At 41.1% G+C, this 15955-nt stretch overlaps 1 protein-coding gene across 2 annotated transcripts in view; it reads right to left on the bottom strand.

The window, feature by feature from the left end:
• Positions 1-2057: 2057 nt before the first annotated feature.
• The window catches only part of BCR (BCR activator of RhoGEF and GTPase), a 104769-nt gene continuing 90871 nt past the window's right edge, over positions 2058-15955 (bottom strand). For both annotated transcript variants that reach the window (XM_040604544.1, XM_040604554.1), the window contains exons 17-23: positions 14417-14476; positions 14184-14293; positions 13243-13382; positions 11627-11761; positions 10906-11011; positions 9691-9853; positions 2058-8942 (exon numbers count right to left, since the gene is read on the bottom strand). In XM_040604544.1, the coding sequence (XP_040460478.1) occupies positions 8853-8942; positions 9691-9853; positions 10906-11011; positions 11627-11761; positions 13243-13382; positions 14184-14293; positions 14417-14476 (804 nt within the window). In that variant the 3' untranslated portion in view covers positions 2058-8852. The remainder of the gene's footprint in view (positions 8943-9690; positions 9854-10905; positions 11012-11626; positions 11762-13242; positions 13383-14183; positions 14294-14416; positions 14477-15955) is intronic.

Here is a 15955-nt window from a genome sequence, read left to right on the forward strand (position 1 = left end):
ATTAGATTGCCCAAGAGGATTACAGAATCTCCGTAATTGGAGGCTTCTAACAAAGAGCAGACAAATATCTCTCCGAATCAGGTACAGCTGATCCTGTCTCAGCCGGATAGCTGTATCCTGCAGGGCTGCTGGGGAGCAACTGCCTCAGGGCAGCCTGTCAGGCCCTCAGGAAGCAGCGCAGGGGCTGCCTGGAAAATGCAGACACCTGCTTGGGTGCAGCAGTTTGCACAGAACATCCATGGTTATGATGTTCTCATGTTCTTTCTCATCCTTCTCCAGCCTGAAGTTTCATTCATTCTTTCTCGTTACAGAGAAGTAGCGTACTGTAAGTGTATACTGGCCGAATTTGCACCAGCTTGCACTCTGTGGTTCACCTGAAGCCAGCAGCAGTGTTGCTCACCCAGGGTCTTCAAGTGAGGGAAAGCAGCTAGGAGAAGCAGCTGAAAAGTGCCAGCCTGGTAGTCAGTGAAGAGCTTGATGACTGTGTGAGCTGAGCTGCTGGTGTGGGACAGGACACCCCCAGGCTCACCCAGAGGCATCCTAATACCATTCAGTGTGGTTGCACTACAAAGGTGTGCTTTCTCATGGAGAGAGAACCATTTTGCAGAACTCCACATTGAAGCAATCTGAAAACTATTTTATATTATACAGCTACAATACTGGTAGGAAATATTAATAGTCATTGAGTTTCCCCTTATTATCCCAGTTCAGGGATAAGCATGATATTTTTTAATTTTTTTTGACCTGCATCTCATTTCAGTGTACTTTTAAAGACACTACAGTCAGCTACATTTTTCTCTACTTTGGATATTGCCATTGAGACCTGTGATCTCTGTGATCCCCACTGAATGAAAATCAGCTAGAGAGCTTTCTAGCAGGTATGTTTTTATTATGAAGAGGTTTATATATTAAATTTGGGCTATAATAAAACAGAAATGTACTTTAATTACATTAATAATTAAAATAATAATTGATTTAAATAAAGTACCAAGAGAACTTGACTTAAACTGATTCAGTTTCCACATTGATTCCTACAAAAACACTAATTTCATGCAGTGTTTGAAGAACTTGGAGGCCAGAGCTGATTCCTTAGCAAATATGTAACTACAGGTAAAGTGCTCTGCACACAACTGTAACATTTACAAGGTCTGAGGCGGGCTGTGTTTTGAAGCAGTACTCCTACAAAGGGATTAATACAGATCTGGAAATGGATGGGTTTGCTCAGCTAATTCTCTACCTTACATGTAAATATTCCCACATTATAGTCGTTTTAGTTAAATTCAGCAATAAACTTGTACTAACCTCTAGATTGTAAGCGATACAGCTTTTACCTTGTAAAACATGAAATACCTTTTATTTTGAAACACCAGTGGTAAATCTCATACCCCTAGCAAACTCAGTTGAATGGAATTCACACATTCAATTTTCATGTAGGCCCAGTTTTTAGTTAAATAAGACCAAAAGAACCTGACAAACATAGATACAGGAGATTTTATTTAACATTGTGTACAAAGAAAGGCTACAAATGCCTTAGATTCCCCCCCCCCCCCCCCCCCCCCCCCCCAAATACAGTTTTTGGATCCCTTTTTCATACTTTTCTCAGAAAATTTAAAAAAAAATATCCAGAGTAACAATCCCTCCACCCTCACGCCCCCCTTATTTTTTCCCCCTTTCCTTTTTCCCCCCCTCTCTTTGGGCCTAAACTGAGAGATGTTTAGCGGTAGATTCAACACCTTTCAGTATTAAAGTATTAAGATTAGGTTTTCTTTTCCAAAAACAGAACACAATAAGATACTGAAGCACTAGCAACAGCAGTATAAAATGTCAAAAATTGACTCCCTAACATGGTAAAAACAATGCCAACAATGTTAACTCTGATGAAACCCAAAGTTATCCAAACAATAACAAGTTGTTTATCAACTACACCTGATAATTTAGCACTAATTATATAATTTAATTGTATTTATATTTAAATAAATAGTCTTAACTCCTTTCCTTGGAATTCTTCACGGATTATAAACACTTGTAATACTAGAGATAAGAACAAACTACACAACTTACATAGGCAAGAGAAGGCTTAGTTTTTTTTTTTTTGCTGGACAGACAGAAAGGACAACACTTCACAGGGTCTGGCTGTGAGATGATTTTTAAATTCACTGTTTTATTGTGGTGCTTCTCAGTCAGCCAATTCCTTACCCTCCTCTTGCTGCCTTGGTAATCACATCTGTCCCTGCGTAGCTAAATTTTATCCAGGATTCCACAAGTTTCATATGTAACTGCAAAGTCCAAACCAGGATTTCTCTTAGGCTGTGAGAAGCAGTAAGGGGATGCAAAGAGGCTGTTATAAAGAAATGTCCTTTTGCTGTGGCAGCTTTTCTGTTACCACCTACTATATACAAAATAGTTTTTAGATGCGGATCCATTTTCACTGCATAATCCCTTGAGTCTGCATAATCCTAATTTCTCCAAAAATGGGACTAAAATGCAGGAAATTTGAGCTACTCCATGTAGACTGGCATTTGATCATTCAATTAGGCACAGTGAGAAGGAACCAGAGGAGTCTCTCTCTTCCCTTAACTGCCTTGTGAGCCTTGCCCAAACTGCCCCAGGGCAGATGTGACCATCTAAGGACCAAGGCCACCTGCTCACTGGTGGGCTTTACCCATTGTGGTCCTTCCTCTGGGTCACCTGCAGAGAGCTGCTGTGTTCTCCTTCCAGGCAGGAAGCTGTTTTGTGCACAAGCCTGCCCTTCTGTACAGCTACAGGGATATAAGATGGCCTCGTCATATAAATCATTCTGCAGATGAGAGAAGTAGTTCGTGTGTAGAATGCCTTGGGTTCTCAGAGCATCTGACCACCAGGCAAAAGACGACTGAAACAGTTACACAAACCAAAGCTCTAGTGAAAAATAAAAAAATAATAAAAAAAAGTTTTCTCCATTCTGATGAACCCCTTTTTGACAAGAGGATTTGAACGTGCCTGCAGTTATGCCAGAGCACTAGAGCAAACCCTTCTGCTGGGCTTGGGGACTCTCCAATGATGTTAATTCACAAATATGCTTGAACAGGTGTAAATAATAGAATTTTACTTAATTCACAAAGCAGGCCTACAAGAGCCCGAAGTTTTAGCAGTACCTGGTCCATTCTGCACCAGAAGACTGGAAATACTTTTGTTCTTTCCAGGGATAGCTCTGCTCCAAACCGAACCTCCTGTGTGGTAGTTTCTGCAATGCAGAATGAAGTGGTTTCTGTTGCAAAGAAGGGGTCTTTCTACTGCAAAGTGGGACATGACAGTAGGAAGTGACACGGAGCACACTGGCATGGTTCACCTGCATGCTCTTACAGGGGTCTCCAGCAATTCCAATATGGATGGTAACACAAAGAGAATCAACAGCAGAGGCAAACTAGGGCATTTAATAATTACCTGGTTCTTGGCAAGAGCTTTTATGTATTTGCTTGACCCGGAAGGCCTAGATCTACTGCTGTGGTTATGGAAGGAGAAGAATCAAAGTAATATGTACACTCAGGTTCGCTTTGGTCCTACCGTTTCAACCATTTCATCAGAACAGAATGTTGTGGCATTTTATTCTTGCAGCCTAGTAACAGACTTTTAGCTCGCACAACAGTAACTTTCTGATTCTATTAGCTTTCTCCTTCTTCGCGGTGGTGTTTCACTTATGGTAATATATGGACTCTATTGCTCTTCCCTATCTGTTGCCACAGCGGGAAAGAAAAGGTAGTGAGCAAGTGAGAAGCTTTGCTTTCTTAGCACTGAACTGTGAACTTTTTGTAGCAAGGAAGAGGGGTTGCAGCACATCCGAACCGGGAGGCTACAGCAGCTACATTCCTGGTGTTCCTCTATTAATACTGATTTACTGGCAAGACAGTCTTTGCTCACAGTTACCTAGGGCACGAGACGCCTTCTGTCACCTGAAATGAGAATTTCTATCTCGTCCCAGGTGCTATGACCTGAGTGACTTCTAATTATGCTTCTATTTTGAATTTGTGTTACTTTTATTCCCCAAAACCTTATTAACTGTAAGCGCTTCCTTTAGAGCTTCTGTTGATTTTAAGGGCAATCCATGTATTTAGTTCTATTCAATGAGAAAATTCATGGAATACATATAAACATTAATTTCAATCTACTTCAGAATGGAGAATTATTATTATCCAAGTCTCCAGTATCACAGTTGCACATACCTTATGTTAAAGACAGTGAATAGCATCAGATTTTGTTTTCCTAACAGTACTAGGACAATGTTAGCAAAGTTTACAAAGAAAACCATGTCTGAACTACAAATTTAAGAGGGCATAAACGAATGAGTTACTAACTACACCAGGACTTTGATTAATTTGGTTGTATCTACTTAGGAATTGCCCTTTCAGATTTTTCTTCTTGAAGAAACAAAAGCAAGTCCCTTAAATCTAGCATGAACCTATTGGTCTTCGGTTCTTAGAAGTCCCTGTCTTCTTGAAGTGAAAAGAGAAAGGGTAAGGGCTTTTCTTAAAGCATTTTCCATTGCTCACTAAAATTTCTGTAAGAATGCCACATCTGATAATATTATCCCAGTAGATGACCAAGCACTGAAACAAAAGGATTAACCAGGGAGGAATCAGAGACGGTGGGGTTTTTGCCATCAGATTTTAAACATTTTTAAAAGCCATGTTGGTCAATTTACATTCTATACATACTTGAAAGAATGGCACGTTAAGATAAATGACACATTGTGATGCCTTCCAGTGTTACAAGGGTGACAAACAAATCTGGAGATCCATGTATGCTTTAAAGAACAGTACATTTGTTTAAATAAACTCATAGAAAACTAACATAAACAACCGTAAAACAGGTTTTTTAAACAGGTAGAATGAATAAACTGTAAAAATACTGCATCTCCCATAAACATACTCTGTGGTTCTACCACCTTGTGGCCAACACAAGAAGTTGCAGTTTTGCTTCAGACGGTGCACGCCGATGGCCTTGGGTTAGCAACTGCAGGTCAGAACCGAGGCAGGCAGTGGGCATCAGCAAAATATAATCACCACACTGCTGTATTTTGTCCTTAGCTGATACACTGAAAAATAGCAGCATTACAATACAGCCTGAAATAGCTTAGCTACTACCTCAACTTGTTAAAAATTGTGCAAGAATAAAGAACACCAGCAGCATTTTTAATGGATGTGTTTTGATTTGGTTTCAGACACTCTCCTCCCATACAAAGCACACACAAACACAAAGCTGAAGCTGATCTAGTAACTTACTTCTTGTCCATCTTTGAAAACTTTTCCCATAGTTTGCTTTACTTAACTTTTTTAAATTTCACTTAAAAACCTATTCAGTTTTGAAAAAAACCAACCAAACCACAAACATGAGCATTTTAAATAGTTTCTAAATGCCAGGAAACTGATGCTTATTCCTCTCCTCAAACTGGAGACACACAGACTATCCTAATAACTTGAATTTCTTCAGTTGAAAGTTTCAACATTTCAAATTCCTGTTACTGAAAGCTACATTTTTAGAAAGGTCTCTCCAATACACTAGAAACCGCAAGGGCATAAACTCCCAGTACATATGTAAAGGGCAATTTTTTCCTAGTTTGCTCTTACATCATTTATATTGTACCTTTTTGATACAGAAAATGGAAGAGTTAGGTTTTCTGACGCAACTCGCAAGGGAATATATGAGTAGAAATCAGAAGGCCTTCTCTAAAACCAAGTTTTGCAATTCCCTTTTTGTTTAAGTATGGTAAGGCTTATTAAAAAAATAGCAAAGTAAAAAAAAAAACAACAAAACAAAACCCACCAACAAAACCCAGCCAACATCCCTGGGAAAAAAACATAAAAGCCTTCTGGAAATACTTAATTTCTCAAAACATAAGACTATTTGAAAAAAATCTTAATTGCAAAATCAAAGGAAATTCAAGAAATCAATTCTCGTATTTCAAATCAGTCCACGATTTCATCATCAGCAATAAGATGTGCTATCTTTTCCAGCCCAAAATTACCAGCTTTGGGGAAAACATATTCATACTTAACAGAAATAATTAATGGGTTACGTTAAATTAACTTTTTCCCTGATCCACATGCCTGCATGTTAGATAATGTTACATTAGAACTGAGCATTGTAATGAGAGACTAAAAGCAACAACTAGTAACAGTAACCAAAGCAAAAGCAATTTTCTCATGGTTACATACTATAGATCAGTAATTTAATATTAAAATTACCTCCTATATAAATAAAAATTTAAAAATTGGGCAAAAGTAAATTGGCACAGTCATTATGGTATTGCTTTCCAGTTTCAACACTGCAAAGAGCAGCCACAGATTCCAAACACTGAAAGGAAAAGGCTATCCCCCAACCACCTGGTGTAGTTTGGTTGACGTTATTTTTTCCTTTTACATGAAGTTATCAACAGTGCTGCTGCCTCAGATGTGTCACACACAGCTTGGAACAGACGGGTGTGCAGCTTGCAGTAAAAGGACTGCTATAGAACCACTATGTAAAAATGAGAACAGATACATTAACAAACAACCCATAGAGTGTGGTTCACTGGTCTGCGTGACTTTTCTTAAGTCAGAGTTTTTCAGGACTGTGACTAAATTTTACCTTCAAAAAGGCAAAATAATAATAAAAAAAATACAAAATCTTAAGCCTTCAAGTTTCCTTGCCTTCATTCCCTCCCTCCTCCAAAAAGCACCTTCTACTACAGACACTTTTTCTGTTTCATGGGTTCAGAAGTTGGAATGTAGTGGGAATACATACAAGAGAGAAGGAATTTCTAGATGTACATTACATTACAAAGAGGTTTGCTCCCAGACCTAAGGAGGGAGGGATACTAAGCAATATTAAATTCCTATAAGAATCCTTACAAAGCATGCAAAATATCGATATACTCACAAAATTGAAATTTATATTTCTTCCTTTCTGAGTTTGCAACTTCACAGTACAATAATTTCTAATATTATGCAGCAGTCAGAATTACAGTGACTACAAAATTGTTTCCCTTTAATTTTTTTCTTTCCATTTGTTTGAAAGACTCCTTTGTAATTTATTTTATTTTTTTTTTTAGAGGCTGCAGATCACCCATCAGAAAATGTGAAATTCAGCATAACAGGGGTTGCTGTCTTTATCGTACTTCCCCTCAAATGACATTGACAACATAACTACCAATCTTTCAAAACCTGTCCCTCCCTCCCCTTCTCATGCTGATTCCTTCCCTTGTCTTCAAGCTGTACTTTTCTTCTTGCCAGGATGATGATGGACGGATGCCACTACATGGATGCTGCATAACTGGGTAGAACGTAAAGGAGGCCAGAGTAGTTTGTGAAAATGGACTCGCTCCCACCCTGCCAAGATGTTTGGCACAACTGCTTCACAGCCAGGACACTTTGCTCTGGATAGCAGCAGTCAGAGTTTCCCTCCAGTTCCCTAGACAAATACTGCTGTCCTGTACGCCAGTGTAACCCTGTGGCTTCACCCGATTTAGGCAGGGAAACACAAATCTGGTATTTGGCTAGACCTTGCGTACTGCTCTATGTAGTTCCATAGAAATTTCTTCACTGCTCTTACAACAGGGTTGGAATTTCTGGAGAATACTCGCTAGATTGTCTGTAAAGTACATTCTGACACATTCTATCGAAGTATTTGTATCTATCAGAAAAAGACTCCTGTAGAAGCAATGTACAAAGCCTCCAAAAATTCAAGTATCAGAGAAAGAAAAAAAAAAAAAAAAGAAAAAAAAAAGAAAAAAAAAGAAAAGGGATGTTCTGATACAAGTCTGGAGTAAGCAGCCAGCCCAACTGATAGCCACTGTTTGTTATTTTTTTGTGTCCACAAATGCATCAATTATTTTTGCAGTAGTAACACCTTTTCGTTGGAGTGTTGGGAATTAATAGTCTTTCCAATTAATTTTCATTAAGTTTGGCGGGGGCACAGGAATTTAGCAATCCTGCCTCTGCATTTATATGCAAACAAACAACAGAATCACAAACAGAATCACTGATTCTAATCCTCCCTGCCTCTCTTTAATTTGCTATATTTATTTATAGTGTAACATCATTGGGTCTGGCTCCCTTAACCCCAAAAAACCCATCAGAAGTGCAATACAGGCAAGAGCAGAGCATCTCCTTCCCTAGAGCTGTATAAACTTTTGCAAGGGAAGGGGTGAGTGAGACAAAAAAAAAAACAAAAAGAAAAAAAAAGAAGGAAAAAGAAGAGAGAGAAAAAAAAAAAACCCAAACAAACCAACAGTTCTAGTTGTACACAAAACTGTTTCATTTTTTTAGACCTCTGTTCAAATCAAGACTTCAGTTTCTGAAGAGGGAATCTTAGATCCCAGACCCTTCCCTTCTCTCCTCTTGCAAAGCAATGCTATTTTTGTGGCCCAGAACAGTACTTTAAAAACAGCAGTTATTAAAGACACAGTTGTGATATATCCTTTAACTCCCCCTCACCCAAAAAGGCGTATCCTATCAAGTGGTCCAGTAGAAATCTTGGAAGTTTCTTTATGATAAATTAAATCCATAAAATGAAGAATACCTTCTGTCACATTCCCAACAAGAATAATAGCCACACTCTGTGGTGCATTTGTTCAAGTGTCTATTGCTCCTTCTAGTGGAGATTCTGCACAGCTCCATCTCCAGTTCAGTTCTGGTCCTACCAAACAGGAGTAGAGATTCTTCTCCTTTCTCTTCAGCTTGTCTCTGGTTAACACACAGCAGAAGCACTGAGGGCCGTAATTCCCCAGGACAGGAACAGGCCAGTAATGTCTGAAGAAACACCAGTCGTCTTTTCCTCGGGTGAGGCGGGTTTATGCCAAGAGCAGTTTTTTTCTGTCCTGTTGGTATCGCAGACACCTACACCTCTGTGGAAAAGAGAATGCTTTGCCTCTTGCTGTCCGGGGTAGGGATAGTCTCTAGCTGCAGGAAGTACAGAAGAACTTGAACCTGGAAAGAGAAAGAAAGGGGGAATAATAAAGCCTTGTTAACTCATCCTGGCTCTTTCAGCGTTGGCAGACGTGCCTGCAGCTCTCTCCACAGGAACATCTTGCAGTTACATATTTGTTCTAATAAAGCAGGAATATTAAAACTTGCAGTGCTTCAGAAACACTTTTCAGCTTGCAGGGTGTAACAACGTGTTGGTGTTCCACTGCACTGAAAAATGTGATCTCCAATTCGCCATTACTCAATCAAGAATGTAAAAACAGCCTGAGTAGCTAACATAGCCTCTGCGTGTTAATTCTCTGTATTGCCTTCAAACGGCGGCAGTGGCCAAAGAAAGCTGAATGTAGTGAAGAATCTTGTTGTGCATAACTGAAAGTGGTTATTGAGGAGCACTGCAGAAGAACACTGACAGTCCTTTTATCCCAGGCTAGCAATATGGGTCTGTGAGACAGCTCTCAAAAAAAAAAAACCCAAAAACCAACAACTTGCTATGCACAAACACAAAACATACACAATATGTGCATACTGACATTTTTTCATGAAAAGCTGTATTAGTACAGATGCAAGCTGAACTGCCTGAAGAGGCAGTTCTACAAACAGTCTAAAGTTTCTCTGTAAGGGTGAAAGGTGTTCAAGTTTTTCAAAAACACCATCAGGAAAACACAGAAGGGTGGCTGCACCAGGCCTTGCAAGGGGACTGCCAGAAGTTTCCCCGTCTTCACTAGATTCAGTAGCACATTTTGGATTTTACCTGGGACATGACTTCCAGTGACCAACTATCGGTCATTGTGATAGGCTGGGTCGGGTTTGCGGGGATTTTACTGTCCTTCTCTGAAGGTCTGAGCAGTGTTGGTCCAAAGACAGTTGCAAGGTTATGCAGGGACATCTTGTTAACGCTTTCCCTCTCAGCAACCCTGGGAGAAGAAACAATGAACAAGGCAGATCTTTTTAAATACCTGAATTTGGATGTGTCCTTAAGTAAGAAACCATATTTACTCCTGTTGTAAAAAGTTTTAGATACATTCAACCAACCACTCTCTCCATATGTGCCTAAATTAATTTTATATATCTAAAGCAAATAGCCTGATGTGACACAACCACAGCCTCCAGGCACTCTACAGACATGGCTTAAACCAGGAAAGGGACTGCTGCTTACTGCCTGGACAGGGAGAGGTGGGACGGGAATAAAGCAATGTTTTTCATCCTGGTTTTATAAATGAGAAACTGAGGCACAAAGGTTAGAAAATGTACCCAAGGGCAGAAAAGTCTGCAGCAGAAACACAAGTAAAACCCAGATTTCCTGGATTTTAATCCAGAACCTCAGTCACGAGATCATCTTTCATCTCACCACTGACAGTCTCTGGTATGTACAAAACACATATGTAAATTAACACATTGCGCATATAGTAAAGCAAGCTTACTGCATTAATATCAAATGCATGGAAATACTTCTTCACAGTTACAACCCTATTACAGAGACATAGACAAGATCGGAAAGACTAGTTTAAGCAAGGAACTGACAACTCGTTAGCAAGAGTACTGTAATTTTTGAGAAGAAATCATGTTAGATTGCAGACACCTTCTGAAACAGGGCTCACAAGTCCTTAGACACAGCCAAAGCCTCACGATTTACACTAAAACTTTTCCTGCTCTAAAACCTTACAGTAAAAGATGTATCCAGATGGAGTTTTGCATTGATATTGCAGCACAAATTTGCATTTGCAGTAGATAAGCCCCGAGAGTTTTGTTACCTCTTTCCTCCAGTTCAAATCCTTTCAGGATGAGTGGGAATGGAACTCAGGGTTTAGCACCTCACTGAGCACCAGATAGTAGTTACCTGACCAGCATTCACAGTAAATCAGCAAATGCTTCTTCATTTGTGAGATTCAGCATTAAAGGAAAAGGCTCTTTTCAAAATAATGACACTTTACACATTAAATATGTGTCTAAAGGATCCACGTATTACCTTTTTAAATGGTCCAAAAGGAAAAGGAATGTCACAAGGTTGGGTTCTGGAAGCGATAACAATAGATTCAACATACAGCTTTCCTTTGCGACAGGATCTGAAAGTGCTACAAGACAGAAAATTACAAAACATCAGCACAAGAAGCGAACAAGAATTTCTGCATAATTTCTGCATAATTTCCCAAACCAACAAATACGGATGGTCCTGAATGGACTGTAATTGCATTGTAGGTTGGGAGGTCAGAGCTGCACATCAGTACCCCACAGGTTCTCTTTCCTTTATTTCATACATGTGTAAAGAATCCTTTTCTCTCAAGCAATTCAAGTGCTTTCAGACTTTCAACTGTTACGACGTTCTTCCTGTGCATCCAGATACGACAAGGTATACCCACCCTGCCCCCCCCACCCCCAAGAACTTCCCTGGAAGACTGAACGGGGCAAAAAGCATGCACAGCCTCAACAGCTAGGCTGTCATTCTATCCTTAACCTATTCTTCAGAAACCTGGACATTTTCAGCTTACAAAAATGCACGGGAATTGCCCACATTCAAGCTCACAGGAAGAAGATGTCACTCCAGCGTTCACTGCTGAGCTCCATTTCACTTCCCTAACAACTTGTTCTGGGCTTCTCTCCAACACTGCCAATACAGTTTTGTGTTGCTTTAGGAGCAGCCTCCTGCAGAAGAGTTTCAGTTATCAAGGGTTATTTCTGCTACTACCTACCAATGCCCTCAGCAAAGTTGGGGTACAGTTCGTCCGTAAAGAGGGGTTCAGGCAGTTCCCGGAAGTACAGTTTCAAGGTGCCTGCAATGGCGTTAACATCCATCTCGCTCATCATCACTGACACGTCTTTGTTATCTGGAAGAGGGGAAGCACAGTAAAGAAGCTGCTGGCGTTGCATTCATTTTTTTTCTTGCTTTGGCTCTCTGTTATTCTTTGTCTTTGCCCAAATAGCTGAGAGTTTTCCTGTTTACATTTCTCCAGATTAAATGAGATACCTTCTGACAAGTAGTTCTGAGAAGTGCTGCACAAATGACTGCAAACAGTTTAGAGCTTTAGACGGAGTTGAGGGAACCTCGCACTACCCAGGGTTAGCTGGGCTGTGCCAACAACCTCAGCCTGATCTGCAACAAACCCGGCTTGAGTGTATTTATATGCATTTCAACTTTTGTTAGTGACAACAGTTGTTATTCCAATTCCCTGCCTCTAACAGCTTAGAATAAGAGACTCTGAGGCTGTCTAATTCCCCACTGAACACAGCTGAAGCACACAGGCAATTCAGGGCTTCACATTTCCATTTTGCTACTACTAAGAACAACGAAACAACCCCCTTTCCCTAAAACAAGCAGGCCAACCAGCAGAGCCAGCACTGGTTTCACGAGTTTAGTGTAAAACAGGGTTTAATATAAATGAAAAAAGTTGGTTTTCAAGATACAAAACACCCTTACTTGCACTAGGAAAGATTCATAAACCAATGTTTTTGGTAGCTTAGGGGGAATGAAAAGAAAACAGAAGAAGGAAGATACTGCATAAAATAAGTGGGGGAAAAACGTGCCGGGAGGGTGAATTTGGGCACCTGGCACAGGCCTCATGACTGCTCGCATCAAAAGGGAGCTCGAGTGTGGCCAGAGCAGTCTTTGGACCATCATGTGGAGGCTGGAGGTAGGGCACAATTTCACTTTTAGTACCTCAGCAATTTGGAGGATGCCTACTGGGAGATACACACCGTTCTTTTAAATGCAGTAAGGAGCCCTTTTCTGCTGAAGATCAAAGAAAGCTTTACAAAGGTTGGTCAAAATTATCTAATTTTATGATCTGCACACATCAATCTAGACTGAGTTAAGAAAAGAACTCGTCAGCCCTGACCACCTAACTCCACTTTTGTAAACACCCTTCCTACTCAGCCTTAGAATGTTGGGGTTTTTTTGCTGGCTTCCTTGCACAAAACTTTGTTCATTCCAAGGACTTTATTATTTTGGAGACATCACAACAGTGAGGAAATTATGACTTCTGATTGCTGCTGCTTCCCCTGAGGAAAGTGTCTGCCATTTACAAAGATTTGGCAAGGCAGGCAAACCCACTATGTCATGTCTGCTGGGAAGAATAACACACGCATTATTTGGTATAAGGATCCATCCAATTGTATGCCTTGGGTTTATCTGTAGCTGAAGAATATTAATTAAAACACACAGCCAGGGTTAAAATGATTCTCCTTGTGTGAGAATCTCTACCTCTTAATGCTTCTTGGGGAACATAAGATTAAAATTAGCACAGCCACCTGACAGGGAGCTCATGCAAGTTCTCACAGTGCAAAGGAAACATCAGACACAAATACTTACTGACATCGAAGGCAGCTTTCAAAGCTTGGATATCGGTTGCAACCCCAGAGACACGGTAGATGCCCACCTCTTCCATTCCACGCCGCTCTATCTCTTCCACACACTGGCGCACTATGTAAGGCACCTTTGATCTCTCTCTCCTTTAAGCAAGCCAGATAGAAGAGTTCAGTACAGCCTGTGCCCTCAATGCTTGTTACCCCAGCCACCTGGCTGGTTAAAAATCACCCCATCATTTTACTGCGCAAACCTCTTCTGGAAAACAGGGTGGGAGAAAGTATGAGCAGGCAATCAAGTCTGAGCCAAAAAATTCCTTTTAAAACTGGAAAGGGTTTTCTGGCGGTCTCAGCCTGGCTTTGGCCAAGTCCCAGTGCCCCCAGAGCCTGTGACTCTGCGCAGGTAACGAGAGGATTCCCAAACAGTCCTTGAATACATAGCAACGCTGTTGCTTTTAAATGAATGCAATTCCATAGGGAGGAAATCCCACACTTCCCAAACTATATAACAGAACAAATGGCTTTCTTCTGGCAAATGATTCATGACAAAAGATCGGGGGTTAAAATAATACAACAGGATCCAAAAAACCTGGACATTTCTGATTATGGAAAGGAAACATCACTGTTCGGTGGCTCTGGAAACTTGTGACCAAGTCAGCTAACTACAGAGTACAGGGGCAAGGGGTATTTCCGGCACTCAGGAAAGTGATATGCTCTAAGTAAACACCCTGGGTTTCAAAGACTGTGTGCACACTGTTTTTTCCCCCTGCAAAACATGAAGCTCAGAGAATGTACATCACCTCCCTTCTGCAGCCACAGCCATCTACACTCCACGTGAATGGAGCAGGCTGGACTGACAAATCCCGCAGTGGGGTGAAGACAAGCACAACCCACTGCCTAGCTGGCTTTCCAAAATACAGTCGGGAGAAATATGACCCAGCAGCTTACTTGGTGACAATAGCGATCTTGACCCCAAAAACCCCAGTCTGCTTCCGGGATGGCATCCTTTTCAGGCTAAACTCCCTGCTGGTAAACTTTACTGACAGCTTCACTTCAACCTGAGTGAAAGAAAACAGCTGTTAATTTTCAAACGTTGGTTTTTCAACACTGCAATGAAGAGCAAAGAAGTAAAGCACATAAGAGGTACAGAAGCAGTGCTAACTTCTGTTCTCCATACTTACTCCATTCATTGAGATGACTGTGCGTTGCCAGTCTTTGTCCTGCAATGCCTGTGGGTCCAGCTGAAAAACATGCAAATTACCCATGAGTTAGGAACAGACTGCAGAGAAATCAGCAAATCTGAAAGGCTTCTGTAAGTAAGCAGAGCACTACTGTTTTCAACATGTTATTTCTTTTCCATAGGAAAACACACATTCCAAGGTTTTCCCAGTTTCAGGTGATAGGCTATTCAGATATTGTGCAGTTCTCCAAGCAGAGCTGATGAGGACTCACACACATGGAAAATCCAGCAACATGTGTACAGTGTCTGCTCAACAACAAAGGCAACCTCAGCAAGCAAAATCAATGTTTGAAAGCCAATAACCTCAGCTTTCATAGAAAAAGAGACTACATTCATTGCTGTAGCACAACAGGCACATTAACAGCCAGCCAAATTTGTCCTATCCCACAGGGCTAGGAGTCAGAAGACAGGAGGAGAGATTTCTGGAAAAGCTCTGATTTGAAATAGAGGAACTGTCTCCCTCTGCAGTTTTCTAAAGACAGGTGAGGTTGGATGAGTGTGAAATCACTGCACTGAAATAAAAAGCCAGGAAGGTCAAAGAAGAGTACCATGAAGTGATCTATACAGAGACAAGTAACTTTAAATAAACCAAACCTCTGTCAGGATCTGACAGGAGAAATGGAGAAAACTGGCCCAGAAATGGAAAGCTGTCCTCCTTCAACCTGCCTATTCCTTTTCATTTCTATTTGAGCGTGCAGGCAGGAAGAACACCTGGCCCTGCTATTGCAAGAGCTCATTAAACAGAAACAAGTTCTGATGCAAAGCCCCGATCTCACATTTTCAGCTTTGCTTGATCTCTTTTGAGTGGACAGCTGTGAGGCTGGGCAGTAGCTGACTCAAGTACTCAAACTATCACCCAGCAATTCCAATACTGCAGGGAGAGTGCAAACACATCTGAATGCCTGAAGAGTGGCACTCTGCTCGAGCTAGACTGGCAAAAGAGAGAAAAGAGCTGTCTCCATGGGGACTTCCACCAGCAATCAGAACCAGCCAAAGCAAGCAGGCTTCAGCGCCTCCTGAGATGTTTTTTTAACACTTGGCTCTAGAACAGCGAGACACGGTAAGACCAGGAGGAGGCAACTGCAGTAGACTCTGCATTTTGAGTTTACTGGCATCAGCAAACAAAAAGACAGTAACTACAGCTACTTCTGCAGCACAGGTCCTCTCTCTCACAGAACTCGTGCAAAAGCAGAGTTCTCTGACAGGCAGAGGTAAGTGTTGAAACAATGGCAGCTACAATATATTCTGGGAGATCTTAGATGCAATCATGCTCACACTCTTTCAGATCATCAAACCAGCCCAATGCTGCTGACAGCTACAGAGACAAGTCCCCTCACACCCTTCCCCACTCCCCCAAAAAGACAGCCAGCAGGGAGGAAGGTTTCTCCCTGCTTGCTCACACCACAGAGACCCCAAGAAATAACAGACAAGCAAGTCAGGCCAACCTTATCTCTGCGCACTTTGTTACGAACGTGAGCCC

This window comes from Falco naumanni, chromosome 1 (genome assembly GCF_017639655.2).
Source record: "Falco naumanni isolate bFalNau1 chromosome 1, bFalNau1.pat, whole genome shotgun sequence".
NCBI lineage: Eukaryota > Metazoa > Chordata > Aves > Falconiformes > Falconidae > Falco > Falco naumanni.